Source organism: Thamnophis elegans, chromosome 2 (genome assembly GCF_009769535.1).
Source record: "Thamnophis elegans isolate rThaEle1 chromosome 2, rThaEle1.pri, whole genome shotgun sequence".
NCBI lineage: Eukaryota > Metazoa > Chordata > Lepidosauria > Squamata > Colubridae > Thamnophis > Thamnophis elegans.
Window position 1 is genome coordinate 87,058,757 of NC_045542.1, and position 22,002 is coordinate 87,080,758.

The 22,002-nt window shown below is 37.9% G+C and overlaps 1 protein-coding gene across 1 annotated transcript in view; it reads right to left on the reverse strand.

The window, feature by feature from the left end:
* The window catches only part of TRPC7 (transient receptor potential cation channel subfamily C member 7), a 135,944-nt gene extending 114,516 nt beyond the window's left edge, over nucleotides 1-21,428 (reverse strand). Inside the window, exon 1 of the mRNA XM_032239052.1 lies at nucleotides 20,676-21,428. Coding sequence (XP_032094943.1) covers nucleotides 20,676-21,428 — 753 coding nt within the window. The remainder of the gene's footprint in view (nucleotides 1-20,675) is intronic.
* Nucleotides 21,429-22,002: the final 574 nt, after the last annotated feature.

A 22,002-nucleotide genomic window follows, 5' to 3' on the forward strand; every position in this document is an offset into this window, starting at 1 on the left:
AGCACTGTCATAGTTTGTGGGTGTGGGTGTGGGTGGGTGTGTAATGTCCCACAATTATCTATGCATTAATAATGATCTAGTAATATTAATAATATCTAGTAATTAGTAATATCTAGTAATAACATTGTCTTGGCCACTCCCACCAGGTCACATGGGTGACAGGCCACTCCCATCCAGTCACATGGGTGGCAAGCCACTCCCATCCGGTCACATGGGCAGCAAGCCACTCCCACAAAGGAGGCCATGGCCACAGAGTAGGTTCGAACAATTTTTGAAACCCACCCCTGGTCAGTAGCCAAAAGAAACAGAAGTGCAAGGTGACATGAGTGGGAGTGTTTTTAAACTTCAGCTTTATCTTCTTTCTAGGTTCACTTAACAGCAAGAGAATAAAAAGTTAATAACACATTATGCACATAATACTCACAAGAAATTTGCAACTATTTAATATCCCACTCAAAAAAAATTCACTCAAAATGTTTTGAATAAGTTTTTTTTTCTAGAGATAAAGCTTTCAAGGCCAAGGCATAATCTCTACCTGCCCTGCTCAAATGTTGTTTTTGTTCTTGTCATGACCAGAACCCAAGAATTTAAAAAGAAAAATGAAAGAGAAACTCATGCAGATTCACTCTCTGCCCACTGGGAACTAAGGTCTTTAATGATTTAAAAATTAGATGATATTTCAAGATCAGGTTGTCCATCTGCCCAAATGGCTTTTTTAAATAGGGATCAGGCAACCTCTGAGGCTAACAATTTCCTAGACGCTGATCTTTCAGTGTTCAAAAGGGAGAGAAGACAAGTGCTGGCCTCAACTGATCTCTCTATCTCTGCATCTCTCTCTCTCTCTTTTCCTTCCATTCAATAGTGTCTCATCCTCAGAGACTGCTTGGACTGCAGTTTTCTTGATAAGGTTTTTCAGGAGTGGTTTGCCATTGCCTCCTTCCTAGGGCTTATAGAGAATTACTGGCCCAAAGTCCTGCAACAGGGTTCGTGCCCAAGGCAGGATAAGAGCTCAAAGTCTTCTGTTGCCTAGCCTGATGCTTTAACCATTTCACCTCTCTTATCTACCCACTCACTCACTCACTCACTTACTCTGGCTGCTTGGCTGCTTGGCTGCCTGGTTGCCTGGCTGCCTGGCTGGCTGCCTGGCTGGCTGCCTGGCTGCCTGGCTGCCTGCCTGGCTGCCTGCCTACCTGCCTGCCTGCCTGCCTGCCTGCCTGCCTGCCTGCCTTTCTATCTATCTATCTATCTATCTATCTATCTATCTATCTATCTATCTATCTATCTATCTATCTATCTATCTATCTATCTATCTATCTATCTACCTACCTACCTACCTACCTACCTACCTACCTACCTACCTACCTATCATTCCTCTACCTGTATTATAGTGCTATATTATATTAATAAAGTAAAAATAAGCACTGCTCTGCCCCTAATTCTGTTTCTTTTTCATGTTATCAGGTAGGGAGCTGGAAAGGGAGATATGCATCAACAGAGCTTGTCTTCAAGCCAATGCAAATACTCCTGATTTATTTATCACATTTACATTGATTAGATGCCTGGAAACTAGAGGCAGGCAACACAGGAATGAATGTACCTCTTTTCTCCACATTTTGAATATTTCAAGCATTTGGATGAATGCTATTTCTAACTAGGGTGCATAAACAGCTTTTCAGAGATGCTTTCAAAACCATATCAAGTACAATTCATCACTCTTATTTTGCAGCCATCTAGCAAAAATGTCAGTTAATCCAGGCGGTGAACAATCCTTTTCATTATTTCAGTTAAGAGTCTGGGATGCTAGGAGAATTGAGTAATGGTATGACATCGCCCAGGCTAACAAGAGAATTAGAACAGAGATATCATAGGGTGACTTTGAAATGTCCTGGTTATTATTGTTGTTGTTGTTGATGTAAGGAATGAATCTGAAAAAGAAGTATCTGGAGAGAAGGGGGAGCATAAAGCTAAATCATAACAGTGTCGATAATCTATAGTAACGCAGGGCTTGAAGTTAAGAACCATTTTCTAAGTAGCAATTTTCCTGCTCCCCAGATTCTGTTATCAAATTGGTCCAAAAAGACCCATGATTTGAAGTATGTGAGGATCTTCCTGCTTGTTCTTCTTACATGCTTCTCTCTGACCCCAGTGCAATCATCACTAGCCAACAAGCGACACAGGCTGGCCTTTAATAATTACTTTAAGGAGGTCCTGGTTTTCTCATATTGTGAAGCAGCCACAGGCTCCTGAATACTGCCTGGACTGGGGAATGCTACAAGCTTTTCATATCTTCATATCTGAAGTAGCCAGCCGGTACAGAACATTGTTCCATAATGCCATGTTCTTTCTGTTCTGTATATTGATTGTTCTGGACAGAATGTAAGTATGGGAACTTTAAGTCTGTTCCAGTTTGTCACTTGAAATAGCTTCCTTTAGCCTAATAGTGGTCCCACTTTGGTCTGCTAATGACCGCCAGCCATGATATAAATTTAAATTTTTTATATCCAGAAGCAATTATCATTGTCCAACCTTGAAGAAGAACATATGCACATAGACAAAGTTTTACTATTACTCATATTCAAGGGAGCTGGCTGACATCATTTGAGTTTCTGATGTCCTCCTATTCATTGCTAAAGATGGTAATATTCTTTGCATATTGTAAAGGCAACTCAGTGATAACAGTAGTCAGACTCCCTGCTTTAAAATCAGCAGAAACTTCCCAGACACTTGACCTAACAAATCTAGATAAGAATTTTATATTGTATTAAAATAAGGCCATCATAAATAGTTGATTGTCAAGAGGAGAGTGCAGTCTCCTCTACCTATTGCAGTTTAAATCCTGGACTTCTTTTACCAACATTCATTCCTCCCTTCTTTCCTTTCTTCCTTCCCCCTCCCTTCCTTTCTCCCCCCTTTCTCTCTCCCTCCCTCCCTTCCCTTTTCTTGCTTTTTTCAGACCCAGAATTATATTACTATTAGGTGTAATGGAAATCTCTCTACTGAGAAACAGTTCTGACCATACATACAACAAATGAAAAGAAAGCTTTTTAAAAATGGAATAAAAAAAACAAACAAATGAGGACATAAACTAAAACTGACAAATAGTTATGTCCTTCTGACTTTTCAGCTTAGCCGAAAAATGCATTAAAAAAAAGTTTGTTAAGTATCAGAAAGATAAAGTGGATTGGCAATAATGGAAAAATCAAAAGCTATTCAAAACAGGAACTAGAATGAATATATATGGAAAATTAACTGGGTATTGCCATCTGACTGATCTATTTAGGGTAATTATTTTCTGTCCATCTCTTTGTAAAGCCTTTTTAATAATATTTTTAGGAATCTAGTTGCAACATTGATTTCCCCAAGCCAAAAGAAAAAAAAAAGAAAAAAAGAAAAAAGTTTTATCTTTTTGCTTGTTCACTTTAGCACACATGCCTATTTTAAAGCCACTAAACCCCATTGATTTCAGGGGACTTACTTGCAGGTAAGAGTGTACTGCTTACAGATTTGTTTGAAAATAACTTCCATTGGCCTATATGTCATTGTACAATTAATCATATATTGTTTTTCCTTAGTCTCTGAAAATAGAACTGTCCAAAAATATAAGAAAATGATTACATCATTCTGCCATCAGTGTAATTTGCTCAACTGATTTGCCTTTTGAAATCTGCACTCTTTCACTGAGTTTCTCCTCTGCTGAAAAGCATGGTGAAATTCTTGTAGACAAGGATAATATATGTGCCACAAAGAAGTTTGAAATTTTCACACTGGATGTTGAGATAAAATGATATGGCTGGCCAAATCGGTGCAAGTTGTTTTGTTTTGTTTCAGTCTGCTTATGGAAAAGAATTGCTTAGAAGGTCATGCGAGTATAACCTGAGCATGTTTTTAAAGATATAAAAATGTGCTAAGGATTTATGTCAGAACAGATTTGTGACATCCGCTGATGTGGACTCTACCACAGGGCAGTCATGAGCATTGAATGGGCTTGCTGAGATCCATCTTTTTCCAATTAAAAAACCCATACAAATACACAAGTACAATTTTATTGCACTGTGCATGCACGCGCAGCACACATCAAGCTCATGCCTGCACAAAGCGTGCAAACGAGCGAACTGGCAGCAGTGCCTGTCGGAACCAACCCCTGCCCATCTTACCTCCGGGTAACTCTGGGTGGCTATTTCCATAAGAGGTTAGACTCTTTTACATCTTAAGAACGATGGTAAAGAAAAAAACAGATATAATTCTGTACAGTTCAGTTTACAGTAACACAGACTTGTTTTGCATTGATTCCCTCAGCCCTAGAAATACACGATTGTACACAGGTGACTGTGAACTAATTTAAAAGAAAAGTGGAACCTTAGCACTTTTTAAACATTAAGAAATTTTGGATTTAAGCAGAGTTGCAAGTGTATGCAATGAGTGTGATTTGAAGGCTTATAGATTTTTCTGACTGATGAAAACAAACCCTGTCCTTCTATGCCATGCTATAATTTAATTTGCTTAGATTACTTCATGAAATGATCTGAGTATTGCTCTCTGTCTCAAGGACTAAATATGATATCGATATGTGAGGAGCGAATTCCATTTAAAGAATGAAAAAGGTCTTTTGCTGTGTTATACGAATAATAGTAACTAGGTAATGAACAGAATAGTCTACCTGTGAAATGGAAGCAATGAAGGTTTAATCTTGGCCAACCTTTCCGTGGTTTATTTCAAGGATTTTATTTAAGTACAACTTTTAGAGAAGGGTGTGAAGAAGGACACTGTCAAATTCTCTACTAAAAGGTGATCTCTTGAAGAAATGAACCATGAGCACCTAACCATTTTTATACTGACTGCTCTTCTTTATTTCACCTCCTAATTTAAGAAATGGGACACCTGCTTCCTTGCAGGTGGTACCTGCAAACTGCTGTTTCTTTCAAATGCAGGTGGGTTTTTTAAAACCTCCTGCATGGAGTTAAATAGTACCTTTTAATCCTCATAGGTGTACTTCCAAGCTATTAGAGAAAAGTAATTGACTTATTCATGCGAGAAACATCTTTGGTGGCACTGCCTGATAAATATGAAGACAAAGAGGGTTGCATTTGGGAGATACATTTGTGAGTGGCCCATTTAGGTGAACCTTTTCTGTTTTTAATTAAACAGAGCAGGGCACATAGTGTCCTGAGTTGGAGAACAAACTCCTGTTTCCTTTACAAGTTCCTATATAAGTCAGATTTGTTTTTAATAGCAGCTGCTCTGAAATAATCTACCAAATGATTTGGTGACATGCGGGTCAAAGTAATTAACTATTTCCAAGTGTTGTGTCAAGGGTGTTCAACCCATTCAGAATCAGAACTTAATTAATTTAAGTGAAGAATAGCCTGTCATGGATCATGTGATCTCCGTGTCTTTGAAAATATGTTTACTTGAATTTGTAAAGCTGCAATTGGAACCTCGTGACATAATAATAAAATAATTATCTTACAGCAACTTGCCATTGAGTTTGAAAAAAAGTGCAAATGGGGTTTGATTATATATATATATATATATATATATATATATATATATATGTGTGTGTGTGTGTGTGTGTGTGTGTGTGTGTGTGTGTGTGTTTATTTGTGCTGATAAATAAATAAAGGAAGACTAGTATAGATCTATTTCAAGCTATTTAGCTCTCATCAGCTAGCCATATCCTTACTGGGATTCAAACCTGTGCTGTATTTCATCTTAGGCAAATGACTTAGCCATTATGCCATAGGTCTCCTCCTTATCAGCTGAAGCCAGGGAAGAAGGTATATATTTAGTGTCACAACCCCTGGTAAGCCCCAATTATGGGAGGAAGCTAACTGCTTCCATCATCTGTCAATCGGCTCGTCACAAGAGTCCATCACGACAGAAACCCAATATTTTTACTGTTGCCTTTGTTATATTTGTGTTTTATTTGTGCTGATAAATAAATAAAGGAAGACTAGTATAGATCTATTTCAAGCTATTTAGCTCTCCTCAGCTAGCCATATCCTTACTGGGATTCGAACCTGTGCTGTATTGCATCTTAGGCAAATGACTTAGCCATTATGCCACAGGTCTCCTCCTTATCAGCTGAAGCCTGGGAAGAAGGTATATATTTAGTGTCACAACCCCTGGTAAGCCCCAATTATGGGAGGAAGCTAACTGCTTCCATCATCTGTCAATCGGCTCGTCACAAGAGTCCATCACGACAGAAACCCAATATTTTTACTGTTGCCTTTGTTATATTTGTGTTTTTATTTGTATTTCGAATCCCAGTAAGGATATGGCTAGCTGATGAGAGCTAAATAGCTTGAAATAGATCTATACTAGTCTTCCTTTATTTATTTATCAGCACAAATAAATGGGGAGGAGTAGTGTTTCCAGGAGTAGTTCCACTACTCCTGGAAACACCAAACCTGAAGTAGTCTGAAGCAGCCTGAAGATGACGAATGAGACTTCGTCGAAACGTCGCCAAGACATCTCCAATTCTACGTGGGAGAAAACCCGAACAACTAGAGACCTACACACACACACACAGACACACACAGACACACACAGACACACACACACACACACACACACACACACACACACACACACACACACACATATATATATATATATATATATATATATATATATATATATATATATATATATATATTCTGACCCCCCTCTTCGCTCACAAACAACAGTCAGACAGAACTTCAAAGGAAATATCTTTATCTCAAGCTGACTGTGAGCCCAAAATAAACGTAGATAAAGTCTCTGGCAAAAAGTTACACAGCAAATGCAAAAACAAAAAGCTCTTACAGCAAACCAGGTTTACAGAAAGCAAATCACTTATCCAAGTGCCTCTTTGAATAGGTTTACAGAAAGCAAATCACTTATCCAAGTGCCTCTTTGCATCACAAAACTGAACTCACGAACAAACAAATGATGAACCACGAACGACGAACCACGAACGTTGACTTCTGCAACCAGGATGTGGCACCATCAGTCCTTTTATCCGTAGAAGACTCTAACAAGCAACAGCTGTGTGTAATCACCTCCTATGAGTCCTCAATTGTGCCTTACGTCAGTCAGCTCTTCTCCTACGTGCATCCCGAAATAACTCACAGGAGGGTTCTTGCTCAGCCTCTCTTATCTACTCCCCACTGATCCAAGACTCAGTCATTACCTGGGGACCAACTAGTCTCTCTCAGCCCTGCTCGGAGTCAGACCCCTGTCCAGAGCCCTCCTCCTCTTCCAAGCATGACTCATAGCGCCCCTCGCTGTCAGAGTCTGATAACAGCTCCAAAGGCTCCAGCCGAGCCACAACATATATATATGTCCTCCTTCTAATATCAAATAAACACCAAACCATTATTTTACAGCCTAAAAGACCATTCAGATCAGATGAAAACTTTATCATATTTTAATGGATCAGGTGTTGTTTCCTCGTGCTAAGCCTTAAATTAGAACTGGGCAAGATTTTGGATGCCATGGCCCTTCTCCAGGGTATTTTGAGTGTTATTATACTAAATCTGTGCAATCCATAGAAAATATTCATAACAGTGGTTATCATGGTCAAATAATAGGACATTTACAGTATGAATATCTTTAATATATTTTGTAACCATGCTAGATCGTGTGAAACAATGCTTTAAAGAGTTTTTTCTTCCACCATAAAATGTGCTATGTGACAATTTGCAAACCATTAATTATGTCTGCAAAGCAAAGAATGTAACCAACTGAAATACATAATTTACAAATCAAATTCTACAACTCCAAGGTATGACATAATGTAGTGTAGCTTCTTCCTTTTTCAGAAACACATTGCGAAACTACCATCAGAGGATCAGTTAATTAGATTATGCCAGGGATGAAATGCTCTGAAGTCTGTTACCAGTTTGTTTTGCTACGGGTTCGCTTCATGCATGCATGTGCATCATAGTTGTTACCACACAGTGCTGAAAAAGGAGGATTAAGAAGCCTTTGCTGAGTCTGCAAAGGTAATTAGAACAGTGAGGGGGAACAGCTGTGCTGTATGATTTAGATTTGCTAGGAAGAAGGATTTACTGCTTTCTATTGAATATAAATTGTGTGGCACAGCTGATTGTTGCACAGCTGATCATCGGAATGTTAAAAAATGCTGCCAGTTCAGGCGAACCAGTAGCATTTTTTCACATTCTGACAATCAGCTGTGTAACAATCAGCTGTGCCACACGATTTATATTTGGTCCAGATAATAAACTGTGCAACAATCAGCTGCACTGCATGATTTCTAATCGTGCGGCACAGCTGATTGTCACACAGCTGATCGTTGGAACATTAAAAAATGCTGCCGGTTTGGACAAACTGGTCCAAACCAGTAGCATTTCATCCCTGGATTATCCCAAACTATTGTGATTGTGAATAACTGTGAATGTTTTAGAAATGGCAGTGCAATTCACCAGGAACATTGCTTTTCTAACTAACTTGGGGTATTGATATGAAAAAGAGCCGATAGATTTAGACAATCATTTCCCTTTAACAAAGTATACATTGGAGACTCTCATTCTACCTATTTGTTTGTCAAATTTTTGTTGGTTTTTTTATGCATGAAGTGGAGCATCTCCAAATACTTTAAACTTAGCCCTTCTGTCAAAAAACCCTGCAGCAAATTGCTGTCATTGTTTATTTAAGCTCATGCCAACTGTAGGTTCTATGAAGAAAGTCATAATTATGAATATACAAGAAATTTCCTCTGTGTTTATAAAGAAGAAACTTATAAGATCCACCAATAGTTTGACTGAGCAACATCAGTGAACCACCCTGTACCTGTGTCTGTTTGTATTGGTTATCTGTACAATGCAACTCAAGATTTATGAAGTATATGACATAGAGTTCTTGTTTGCAGGACCATCTGTCTCCAATTATCTCTGCCTGTCTGGGAAGATACAACAGGCTTGGCATGCTTTGGGTCCCATCTATTAAACAATGTCATTTTACTGGATCAAGAAACATTCTTTCTTTGATGCTGCATCTGCCTTCTTCACTAAGTTTCCCCAATAAAGTCCACCCTTGTAAATCCATAAGTTTGTATGGCTAGGCAGCTATAGAAATTGAAATAATACATAGTGTCCAGTCTTTATCTGATCAAAAATCCACATATGACCATCTTCCCCAACATACACACTTGTTATGGGATACACAGTCATGTATGTTTCTAAGGGGGATAGTTTTATTTACAAAGATAGCTTACATTAGTTGAATTTATGCTAAAAAGCCTGTATCTGGGAAAATTAACATCAATCGAGGGGAAATCTTTGAAAAACATTTTTAAAAAGTAAATAAATGGGAACTGGTCTAAGTACCAATAGAGGAATAAATACAATAAGATAGGTTGGCTGTATATTAGTCTACCTATTCTTAATGGTACATTTTTTAGTTTCCCCATTCCACTGTTTGTTGATTTATCTTTGATACCTCAATGTATGACCCTCTCTCACTGCTACAATTTTAAACTTGCCATGATTATTATTTCAATTTTCTGATGGAAAGTTACCAGCTTTCTAACTGAACATATTGACATGCTTTCATCTAGGAGCAGATACTTTTCCCTCAGTTAAATATTGACTAGGATTAACATCTATCCTCAGAAGGATAAAAATGGACATTAAATCAATATCCCTGAATTTGAGGTGGATTGCTATTACATGATATTTTTCAGAATTATATCCAGCCACCAAGTTCACCCTACAAAAATTGGCTCTCAACATTTTTATAGCCTTTTTATAAAAGGCAAATCTTTGGGGGCAAATCTTTGTAAAGCTAGAGCTAAGTAAAAAGAAATAGAGATGGAATTCCACACAGGCTATTTAAAAAAATAATAATGATGTTAACCATACATTTTCTGATTCTATTTCAGAGGTAATTATCTCTCATTGCACTTATAAAGACCTTTGTCTGAGACATCCAAATCTAATAGAGTATTTGTCTATATATGAATAAGGGCAACTCCATTTTATTCTCCTCAGGTATTAAAAACAGTGACACTTAACCAATGTTCAATCTGTCAATGAACCAAATTCTTTAGAGACTCAGAATCATTAACCATGGTTCCTTAATATGTTTGATGGCCAAAAAGGCTATTCCAACTTTCATTGAGAAAAAAATGCAATAGCTGCATTGAAAGGAGTGAAAAGATTCATCTGAGGAGTTGAAAGCTACTATAAGATATAATCAATTCACTGGTGAATCATGTAGCATAATAGTTACACAGCACAGGCTTAGATAGGGGGAATCAGATGATCTTCTTGAGTCAGGTAATCTAGACCCAGGGAAGCATCTGACCTTGAGCCAATCATCATCCTTTTATTTATTTTTGAAATGCTGTGAGGGTACGATAGGGGATGTACTATATATACATTCTGAGCTATTGGAGGAATGGTAGAACCTTAATGCAACAAATAAATATAGGGATTAAAAAAAAGAAATTATTTAAAAAGTAATATACCATGTTTTCCTGTAAATAAGACCTCCCCAGATAATAAGCCCAATCGGGCTTTTGAACACACGTGCTAAAATATATCCTTCCCCAAAAATAAGCCCTCCCCAAAAATATTGCAACACAGCAGCAGCTATGAGGTGACCACGCTCGCCACCTCCTGCACCTCAAAAATATTAAGACCTCCCCAAAAATAAAGCCAAGTTATTGGCGGGGGGTGGTGGTTTAAAAAGAAAATAAGATCCTATCTTATTTTCCGGGGAGCATGGTATATTTTCCCACAAGTGACTATCATGAAGAGAAATCTAAACTGATTTGCAAAAAAGAATAAAAGTAGCATTTGAACACTACTGAGTCATGCCAAATAGCTGAATGGACAAGTAGATATGACACCTTTGTAAACCTGCTGGTGTCTATCTCTTCTATTTCTTTCCCATCTTTTGACTTCATATTTTCTCAATATTCATGCAGCAATTCTCTACAGAGAACAACATTTCATTTGCTTGCTACTGCTTGATCTTCTCTTTCACTTGATCTCAATGAGCATGGCAAACTCTGCTGATGAAAAAAAAAACAATTTCTCATATGCACAATAAAGAGCCTATTAACAGTCCCCGAGTTCTTTCACAATTTATCAGTTGGTTTGTTCCTCCTTTTACACTCTAGGAACTTGATTCCTACCTGCTTTCTTTTTCCATGCAATTATTTTGGTGAAATAATACACATGGCCTCCTTAGACCTAGCAAAGAGAGAGAAAATAATACAGTGTGCCACGCTGAAATGCCTCACCAACCTGTATTTTTTTTTCAAAAATAACAACCCACCTGGGGAGAGGAGTAAGAACAATAAAAAGCAGTCTGAACAGACTTCCCATTCTTGTTATTTTTTTCACTAAAAAAATCTTTTATCTGCTGCTGTGCTCTTTTTAAATATCTTTTATTCCATATCTTTTATCTCTGTAGATCCTGGATGTATTTCAGTTAACTGTATATACCTCCTACACAGGCAATAGTTATGCTGGCTTGCAGGATGCCTCTAGAGTACAAAGCCTTCTTTATTTTAAATAATGGAAACTTGCTTGAGATAAAACTGGAGTTTCGACTGACTTCTGACATATTGGCCATAATGTCCCCAAACTATGGGCTTCTATCCTCACTGGTACGCACAGGTTCTGTTGTGTGTGGCATGGATACAAAAACAGTTGAATGCCTAATCTAAAATGTTACTAAAATATGTTATGGGGAAGCCTTGATTGACCAAATTCATAATGGATACCAGTAGTGAGTGTGAGTGTGTGTGTGTGTGTGTGTGTGTGTGTGTGTGTGTGTGTGAATAAATGGTAAAGAAAATGAATTAACAAATGGAAAGTAATGTACAAAAATGTATTGTCTGTATAGCAGAAAAAGGAAATATGTTATTGAACTGAATTAAAATGGTTAGATTTTGAGGGTTATATTGTCAGAGTGTGCACAGTGTGTGACTGTGTGAAACAATTCAGGAGTAATTACAGTAAACAGAGGTTTGTATTTAAATAGTGATTTTAGCTACAAAGAATATATACATACATGTACTTTAGTCAGACCTCAAACAAACAGCAATCAGCAATTACTGCATGAAAGCACACAGGAGAGAGAGATACACCCTAACAGGACCTCTTCTTATTACAGGCTCTTAAAGTGATATCAGCCCAAAAAACTTGCTGACTCATTCCCAGCATTACATCGTTGCAGCAGCTTCTCACCTCTTAAATCATTACCATGACATATATTTTGATGATTAAATACAAGAATGTATAATTTTGAATAAAGAGCTAAAATTTGAAAGTATAAACATCATAAAGTATACACTGATATTATATAAATTGTTATCAATGCATATAAAAGTAGCAACTGTCGGAGATGAAAATATAGCCTATTTATCTTTAGCTACGATGATTTCATAATGTAGCAGAAATATTTGTAAACAGCTGAACAATTGCAATTTGTGCAAAGTAGATAGTTTCATGAGTATATTTGGAATAAGAAGGATGAAATCGTGAGAGGATACCGTGATAAGGAACTGAAAGTAGCAGATAGATGAAGGTTTTAGATGTACATGGGTATAAGTGGAAACTGACTGTCAGTAAGAAAGAACAAGGAAGTAAGTTCTGAAATGTGTGCAGAAAAGTATAAAAAGTGTGGCTTGAGATGAGTTCAGAGCCAGTGGCCTATAGCTGTCCCTGCGGGACCTGCTATGTCAGTGGACCGCATTGCAATGTGTTATTAATGTAAGTGATGTTATGATGTTATGTAAGTGATATTATGATGGCTGTTCATGTTCCAAATTATTTGTGAAATAAATCTCTGAATCTCAAAGTAAGAATTATTGGTTTGTGTTACTGTCTTCTATTTCTTTGATTGGATTTTTCCACGACACAATCCATAGGTTGATGTTAGCTACATGTTGTGCGTCAGTACAGCAAAGGTGACAAACAAGCCAGGTTTGGAGTGTATATTGCTGGAAAGCAAAATCATAACATTCTAGACTAGACTGGACTGGACTGGACTAGACTGGAATGGACTGGAATGGACTAGAGTAGAGTAGAGTAGAGTAGAATAGAATAGAATAGAATAGAATAGAATAGAATAACAGAATTGGAAGTGACCTTGGAGGTCTCCTAGTCCAACTCCCTGCTCAGGCAGGAAACCCTATACCATTTCAGACAAATGGTTGTCCATTCTCTTTTTTAAAACTTCCAGTGTTGGAGCATTCACAACTTCTGGAGGCAGGTTATTCCACTGATTAAGTATGGTCTTATCAAAGCATTATAAGATAGCATTAACACTGCATGTGATCTTGATTCTATCCCTCTGTTAATGCATCCTAGAACTGTGTTGGCTTTTTTGGCAGCTGTAGCACGCTGCTGGCTGATATTTAAATGATTGTCCACTAGGACTCAAAGATCCCTCTCACAGTTACTACTATTGAATGAGGTACAACCTATACTGTACCTATGCATTTGGTTTTTCTTGCCTAAATGTAAAACCTTACTTTTTTCACCATTGAATTCCATTTTGTTAGATAGCGCCCAATGTTCAAGTCTGTCAAGATCCTTCGGTATCTTAAACCTATCTTCTGGAGTGTTGGATATTCCTGCTAGCTTGGTGTCATCTGCAAATTTGATGAGTTCCCCATCTATCATCTCATCTAAATAATTGATGATTGATTCTACCTTACTTATTTCAACCATGTCATGAAATCAAACCCACTGGAAAAGGCAATTCTGCTTGGAATGGTCAGTGGTAAAAGGAAACAAGGCCACCAAATACACAATGGCCAGACACCATCCAATCTGACACCAGCCAAACCATAAAGCAACTGAAAGGAGCTGTACAAGATTGAAAAATGTGGACAGAGCTGCTCCATAGAATCAATCAGACATGATTGAATGGATAGCATCATCATCATCAAGCTGCAGTTAATGATGATAATGGAAAAACTAGAGATGGGTTTTGAGAAAAATTGGGTAACACTTTGATTGAATGCAATCCAGAATCAATCTATCTACATGCATATATGGAAAAGGAATTAATATACATCTAGGTGCACCATTGATTAGTGGCTTATGATAAAAGGTTGACAGAATTAATGAAGAATACCAATTTTTTCTAGTGGTGAGAGAGGCTCTTGGGAAAAGATAGGCATTGAAGAAGAGGAACAAAGTGAAAGAAATGAGAAGAAAAATAGAATATCTGCAGGAAAAGAACGTATGCTTCTTGAATTAAAAAAGCATTCGAAGGTAAATTATCTCCCACAGAATGAATCGGAAATTGACATTAGGAAAGAGGATGTAGAAGCTGTTTGGAACAGAATGAAAATAATTATGTTACATGGTGCCAGAGAAATGTCTGGAGTTATGCTAATGAGAAGCACAAAAAAGAATGCTCTACAGAATGATGGAGTGAATGAGGTTGTGGGTTGAAGTCAAAATAATATCAGAATGAGTACTGCCAAAAATTAGAGTGGGAGAAACATATAATCGGTATATAAAAACATATAAAGAATGGTTGCTGGAACTGGGTATGTCTAGTCTAATGAAAAGAAGGACTAGGAGTGACATGATAGCAGTGTTCCAAAATCTCAGGGCTCCCAGAAAGAAGAGGGAGTCAAGCTAATTTCCAAAGCACCTGAGGGAGGACAAGAAGCATTGGGTAGAAACTAATCAAGGAGAGAGGGAACTTAGAACTAAGGAGAAATTTCCTGACAGTTAGAACAATTAATCAGTGGAACAACTTGCTTCCAGAAGTTATAAATGCTCCAACATTGGAAGTTTTTAAGAAGTTGTTGGATAACCATTTGAAGTAGTGTAGGGTTTCCTGCCTAAGCAGGGGGTTGGACTAGAAGACCTTCAAGGTCCCTTCCAACTCTGTTATTCTATTCTATATAGTGAAATTTGTAGTTGCAAAGAATGCAATCAAAGAGATCACAGAACAATTCAAATAAAATCAAGCAGAGAAACTGCAGAAGTATTTTGACATCGCTCTACATGGGGCTGCCCTTGAAAAGTGTTCGAAGACTTCAGCTAGTCCAGAATGCAGCCGCGCAAGCGATTGTGGGTACACCTAGGTACACCCACGTTATACCTATCCTCTGCGAGCTGCACTGGGTGCCCATCCGTCTCTGGACTCGCTTCAAGGTGCTACTTGTTACTTATAAAACCCTGCATGGCATCGGACCTGGGTACCTGAGAGATCGCCTCCTGCCGATTATCTCTCAAAGACTGATTCAATCACACAGGCTCGGCCTTCTCTGGGTCCCATCTGCCAGCCAATGTCGGCTGGTGACCCCCCGGGGGAGGGGGAGAGCCTTCTCTGTGCTGCTTCGGCCCTCTGGAACGAGCTCCCCATGGAGATCCGGACCCTTACTACCCTCCCGGCCTTCCATAAAGCTACTAAGTCCTGGCTGTTCCGGCAGGCTGGGGGCTGTTGAAATAGCCAGTCCCGCTCCATTTGTGACTGTTGTGTATTTTAATATTGTTTGTATTGTCTTATTTATCCCCTCCCCCGTTTTATTGTGAGCCGCCCGGAGTCCTTCAGGATTGGGCGGCATACAAAACCAATAAACGAACGAACAACATTACATATTTTTTAAAAATCATTTCAGAATCAGTAAAAAGTTCTAACTAAACAACCATCGGGAGAGTGAATGAAATTTAAAGGAAATTATTTGGGATGGAACTGACATCAGAGAATACTGGAAGAAGTTTTTTTTTTACAGATTTATCTCAGTGATATGTTGAAGAGTGACATGAAAATGGAAGCTATCAATGCTGGTGCCAGACCCATTGTATAAGAGATTTCTTCTGCCCTTTTTGTTATAAGGAAATGAGAATTGAATAAGTCAAGAGAAACATAAAAGCACATTAAATATAGTGTCAAGAGGTTTCTTAAAAGCACATTAAATATAGCGTCAAGGGGTTACTTAAGAGGTAGGTATTGTAAAGCAAGAAGAAATGAGTTTGAGAAGTGCTGAATGAACATGAATTAAATGCAAATGTGAATAAATGCTTTGGTCATATTAAGACAATGAATGATGACTGAATGAAAAAATAAATTTATAATGGAAAAATGAAGGTCAAGAGAAAAAAGAAGAGACCAATAAAGTCATGGCTGGATGGAATTAATGGCAGCCTGAAAAAGAAAGAGGGAAAATTTAAAAACAAAACAAAATTCAAAAGGAATATGTGAATTAGTGTACAAATGAGGTAGAAGCTTGGATGGTTTTCAAGGATTAAAAGGTGTAGAGCATTTTAGTGAATGATTTTATGTAAACTCTTTTTATCTGTATTACCTTTCCCATTTCATCTTATGCTTTTTAATTTCTTTGGCTTATTATTCTTACTCTTTCTGAACAGAAAGTTGCTTACACTGAAAATAAGCAGAAAGTTGCTTACACTGAATCTAGGAGTTAGATCTTTGGGAATACAATAGAGATTCATTTGTTTAACCAACACCCCCAATCCATCATCATTATCAAACACTGATTCTAAACTTCAGTAGTTTCCTTAGGTTTGGATGGAAACAAGAAATAGAATTGGGTATCCTTAGCATCCTTAGGCACCACACCCAAAATTTTTCACAACTTTCTTTCCCAGTGGTGATTTATACAGGTAGCCCTACTTACGATCACAATTGGAACCAGAATTTCTGTTGCTAGGTAGGCAACAGTTGGGTAGTCACACCTGACTTTTACAACTATTTTTTTTTGTTATAGTTGTTAATCAAATTACTGCAGTTGTTAAGTAAATTCTGCTTCCCCATTGACTCTGCTTGTCAGAAACTGGCTGGGCAGGTCTCCAATGGTGATCATATGGCCCTGGGATTCTGCAACCATTGTAAATGCACTGCTGGTTGCCAAGTGCCCGAATTTTCATCATGTGACTGTGGGGATACTGCAATGGTTAGTAAATGCAAGGACCAGTTGTAAGTCACTTTTTTCCAGGGCCATTGTAAATTTGAATGGTGGCTCAGCAAAAGGTTGTAAGTCAAAGATGACTTGCATATCACATAGAATTTGGGTCAACATAGCATTGCAAGGGAACATTTATGGCATCAACAAGAATACAGAAGCGCCTTCTTAACTAATCTTCAAAAATAATCTGTAATAATTCATTGCAAAGCAGATCCTTCCAATCTTACCCAGGTGCAATTCAGGAAGATTAAAAAAAGACTCTTTAAAAAAGATGTTTTTAAAAAACTATAATATTTTTATAGGTACGAGTTTGGTGCAGTGGTTAATGGTACTTAAAAATCAGGAGAACCAGCAATCCTGCCTTAGTTACAAAGTAAGTTGGGTGACCTTGGGCCAGTCCCATTTTCTCTAAGCCAGTGAAGGCTAAACTTTTTGGTCACCGTGTGCTGACCTGCATGCCGGAAATGGCACGCAAAACCATCCTGCAAGGAATGGGTAGCCTTACTGTCCACACTGCAAGGAATGTGTAGCCTCATACGTAGCCACGTGGCAGCACCGAAACCCAGAAAAGCAGCATTCCATCACACATGTCCATGCCGGCACCTAAACTTCCAGGTTCCAGGATGTATGCACACCCAACGAACAGTTGGCCATCATGCATGCACATGTCGGATACCCATATGTTCAGGTGCCGGCATGTGCATACGCAATGGAACGTTGACCTTCTGGGTTTCGGCGGTCCTGTGCATGTGAAGGACAACTGGCCAGAGCACAGGTGGCCACAGGAACACAGAAGAGGAGCCTGCAATGCCATGCATCCCATGCAGGATGGGTCTGCATGGTGCTTCTGGCACACGTTCCATAGGTTCACCAATATGGCTTTAAGCTCTAGGATGGCGGCAATGGCAAACGGCTTCCAAACAATCTTGACAAGGAAACAGCATGGACCAGTCACCAGGAGTCAAAATTTGAAAGTACACACATACACACACACACACGCACACACGCACACACACACACACACTTAAAAATAACATCGCCCAGATGAAAAATATTTAACAGGACTTACAAGTCTTTGCTTATATTACCCTGAAAAATATGAATCCAAATGGTGTAATATTAAACAGCATCATTGCATTTATCTGTATCATCATTTACCTCATCTCTTCTCCTTAAAGTCTGTTCTATTCCTAACTCTGAATATTCACAAAAGATACTATACAAGTAGTCCTTGACATCTGACTACAATTGAGCCCACCATTTCCATTACTAAGCAAGACAGTTGTTCAGGGAGCTTTGCCCCATGTTAGGATTTGTCTTGCTATAATTGTTAAGTGAATCACTGCAGTTGTTAAGTTGGTAACATGGTTGTTAAGTGAATCTGGCTTCTCCATTGACTTTGCTTGTCAGAAGGTCACAAAAGGTGATCATTGATCCCAGGAGACTGCAAACATCATAAATATAAACCAGTTGCCAAGCATCCAAATTTTGATCATGTGATCATGGGGATCTGCGTGCGTGAAAAATGGCCAGGTCACTTTTTCCAGTGACATTATAACTTTGAATATTCACTAAATGAATGGTTGTAAGTCAATGACCAGCTAAGTTTAATATAATTTGATCAAGTTTGCAAATGCTACTAACTTGTTCAAAACCAATTTTTCAACTGGAACGTTCCATGCTACTTTTCTTTATATCCTCATGTGAGGATATAAAGCAGAGAGGGCAAGTTTGGTGTAATGGTTAAGGCACAAGACTAGTAAGAGGGACACCATGACTTCAAATCCTGCCTTAGCATTGAAAGCTAAGGTAAATTTGGCCTAGTCACTCTCTCTCACCCAATCCACCTCACAGGATTGTTATTGTGGGGGAAATAGGAGGAAGTAGGCGTGTTGGATATGTTCACTACCTTGAGTTATATGTAAAAACAATAAAGGAGGGTTCCAGTTTAATTAAATAAATATAAACTACAGATAATCCTTATTTATTGACTACAGTTGGGACCAGGAACTTGATTTTAAAGCGAAGCAGTTGTTAAAAGAAACTATACTTATGTTTGCAATCTTAACCCTGGCTTTCTTTTGCTTTACAGACCTTGCAATGTGAGGATTGGTCACAAAGTTACTTTTTCATCATTATTGTAATGAACAGTCGCTATATGGGGCAGTCGATAAACAAGGACGACCTGCACTCCTTGATTTCATGCTTTAATTCCAATATTTCCATGCAATCTTTTGAATAAAATTGGCAATATATTCTTATCATTGTCTTTCTCATAACAGTCCTGCCTGAAGTCATTTTCATTGCAGGAAACTTACTTCACTTTCTCTTTAATCTAGCAGAAATCAGACTTCTTGATTATTTTGTGCCAACAGCCATGACTTTCTCGTGTCAGTGATTTCTCCATCAAAGGTAAAATAGGCAAAATATTCCAGTATTTGTGTCCTATCGCTCAATTCTGACTCTCTCATTTCATTTTAAATACGATTGATATCTCCTTCTCATTTCTATTTTAGGGTTTAGAGGTGGTATTCTGCCAGTTTGCCCTGGTTTGGGTGAACCAGTAGTGGCAGTGATGCCCATCCACCCAGACATCATCACAGACACTCTGTGCATGCACAGAAGCGCCACGCGTGAGTTCCCAGTTCTGAACTGGTAGCGAAGATTAGAGCATTTCATGCCTGGTTTAACCTGGGGTAGTTAAACCTTAGGAAAGCATGATTTTAAGCCTATCTGAACACATTTAAACTATCTGGGTACTAATGAAAGGCCTTTATGGTTATAAACTGAGGTTGTAGTCTGAACAAATGTATCCCAAGGCACCAACAACAACATCTCATTGTCGTGCTATGCTCTTCATCCAACTACCAAGCTAAAAGTTGTCCTTAGACATTAAGTAAGTGTGACATCTCTAGCTTCTAGGTTATATGAATCACATTTCACTAGCATCAGAATGGTACCTGGCTCCAAATAGCACACAAAAAAGGTACACAATAAACAGAAGCAATAGGCAAGATGCAATTCTCACAATCCAAAAACAAAATGAATCAGGGACCTATAAACCACTAATATCAAAGAATAGCCAAAATTAAGGAAGCAGTCACATAAATAGGAGTGTTCATGCTTTAATTTCAATACTTGCAATCTTTCAAGCAAAATTGGTAATATTCTGTTATCATTGTCTTTCTCATAACAGTCCTGTCCCTTCAGTCATTTTAAGACTGGATAATAAACTGATAGTGACTAAACATCAAAAGAAGACTTTACATTTTTTTGAAAGAATGAACCTTGCAGTCTCTCTTCAACTCTTTACTTTTTAATAAAATACAGACAGCCACAGTGATTTTTTACAGCAAGTTTTTTTTTTTAAACAGTCTGTAAAATATGCATCTTTTTACAACTGGAAAATATAAAAATATTATATTCTGTCAACCTGTCAAGTGGAAATTCTTTTCTCAGCATAAAGATGTAGAAGAAAACAAGATTGAAATCAGATTTCCTGTTACTGACTTATTTTATACAGACATGTTTCCTTTATAGGAAGAATATATTGCATATGTATTTCAGATGGCTGGCTCAAGTCAAGGTCACAACTAAAGAATGCAGATAAGAAAATCTAATATACTTCTTTGTTCATACTGCATACCAATAGACTTCACTTCCATATTCCAACATATAATCTAATCTAGACCAAGGAGTATTGTGAGAGCACAAAAGCAATTGGACAAAATAAAGATATAAATATAGAAGTTTTCTACATTACCTTGAATTCTGTCTCAATGTTGGCTAGTCTTGCCAGCTCATTGCTTAACTCTAAAGCTGTAAGGACAGGGTCTTCACTAGATAGAGACAAATAAGCCGCACTTGCTAATCCTTTGTAGGCATTCATTCTTGATCGAGAATGACTGAATGAGTCTTTTCTTTGCTTCTCATTGCATTCATTGCATTTACAGAAGTAGTCATGAGGTCTTTCTATCCGTGCCCCTTTCAGTAACAATATATGAACAATTTCATATTCTTGGCAATGAGCAGCAAGTATAATAGGTGTAATATCATGGGAAAAGCGTGTTCCATCTTCATCATAAGCATAAAAATCATCATCTCGTAATTCTTGCTCAAGTGGGCTTAGAGTGAGACGCTGCCCTTGTGCAAAGGCTGGATGGTTCAATATTGCTTCCACAATTCGTACATATCCTTTACTGATGGCTAACAAGAGGGCATCTCCAACCCTTGCTAAATTGTCTTTCTTTAAAAGAAGTTCGGTGACTTCCAGATGTTCATTGCCAACTGCCAATTGCAAGGCATTTTGTCCCATGTAATCAACACAATTGAAATTCAATGTTTTGGATTCCTCTAGCATTTTCCGTACCACTGGGATGTTGCCATATTCTGCTGAGTCCAAGAAACGTTCTTCTTCGGATGTCAAATTGGTGCCTTTCTCATTGAACATGTAGGCTGGGCCTCGGATGGCCTGCCTCCTCCCTTTCTCCCGGAGGGTGGTGTGTCGCCGATGCATGTTTGTGGGATGAGATGTTCAAGCCTGAATGGAAATAAGGGAACACAGTAAGACAGAGATAGTTTATAATAATTTGGTCGGCCAAATATTAAATCCACAGATTTTCCACATTAAGTGTTGAAGAGCGTTTGAAGGAATTTACTGTTCAATTGAAATGGATAGGTGCTTGACTAGATTAGGTCTCTTAAACAGCAACAGTCAAATAGATTATGTTTTACAGAAATCTGCATGATTCCAGTATACCTATTATAATTTTCAGCTAAATTTGAGAATAAATGGAATGTTGTTAATTAACATAAGCCTTAATAAAACCACTAAAAATAAAAACAAAGCTAGTAAGTCATAAAGCCCATCCGTCTGTATTTTTTATGAGATCCACATTTGTACATTTTGTTCCAAACCAAGTAGTTTCAAAGTAAGTAATTATTCTCTGAATGTGTAATGGTCTCTTATTTCTAAGTTAATAGTTCAATAAGTAACCTTCCTTAAAGAAATAAAATCCAAGGATATGACACACCTCCAAGTGCTCATATGATCTTCCTCAGGAGAATATGGTTTAGCATATTTCTAAATT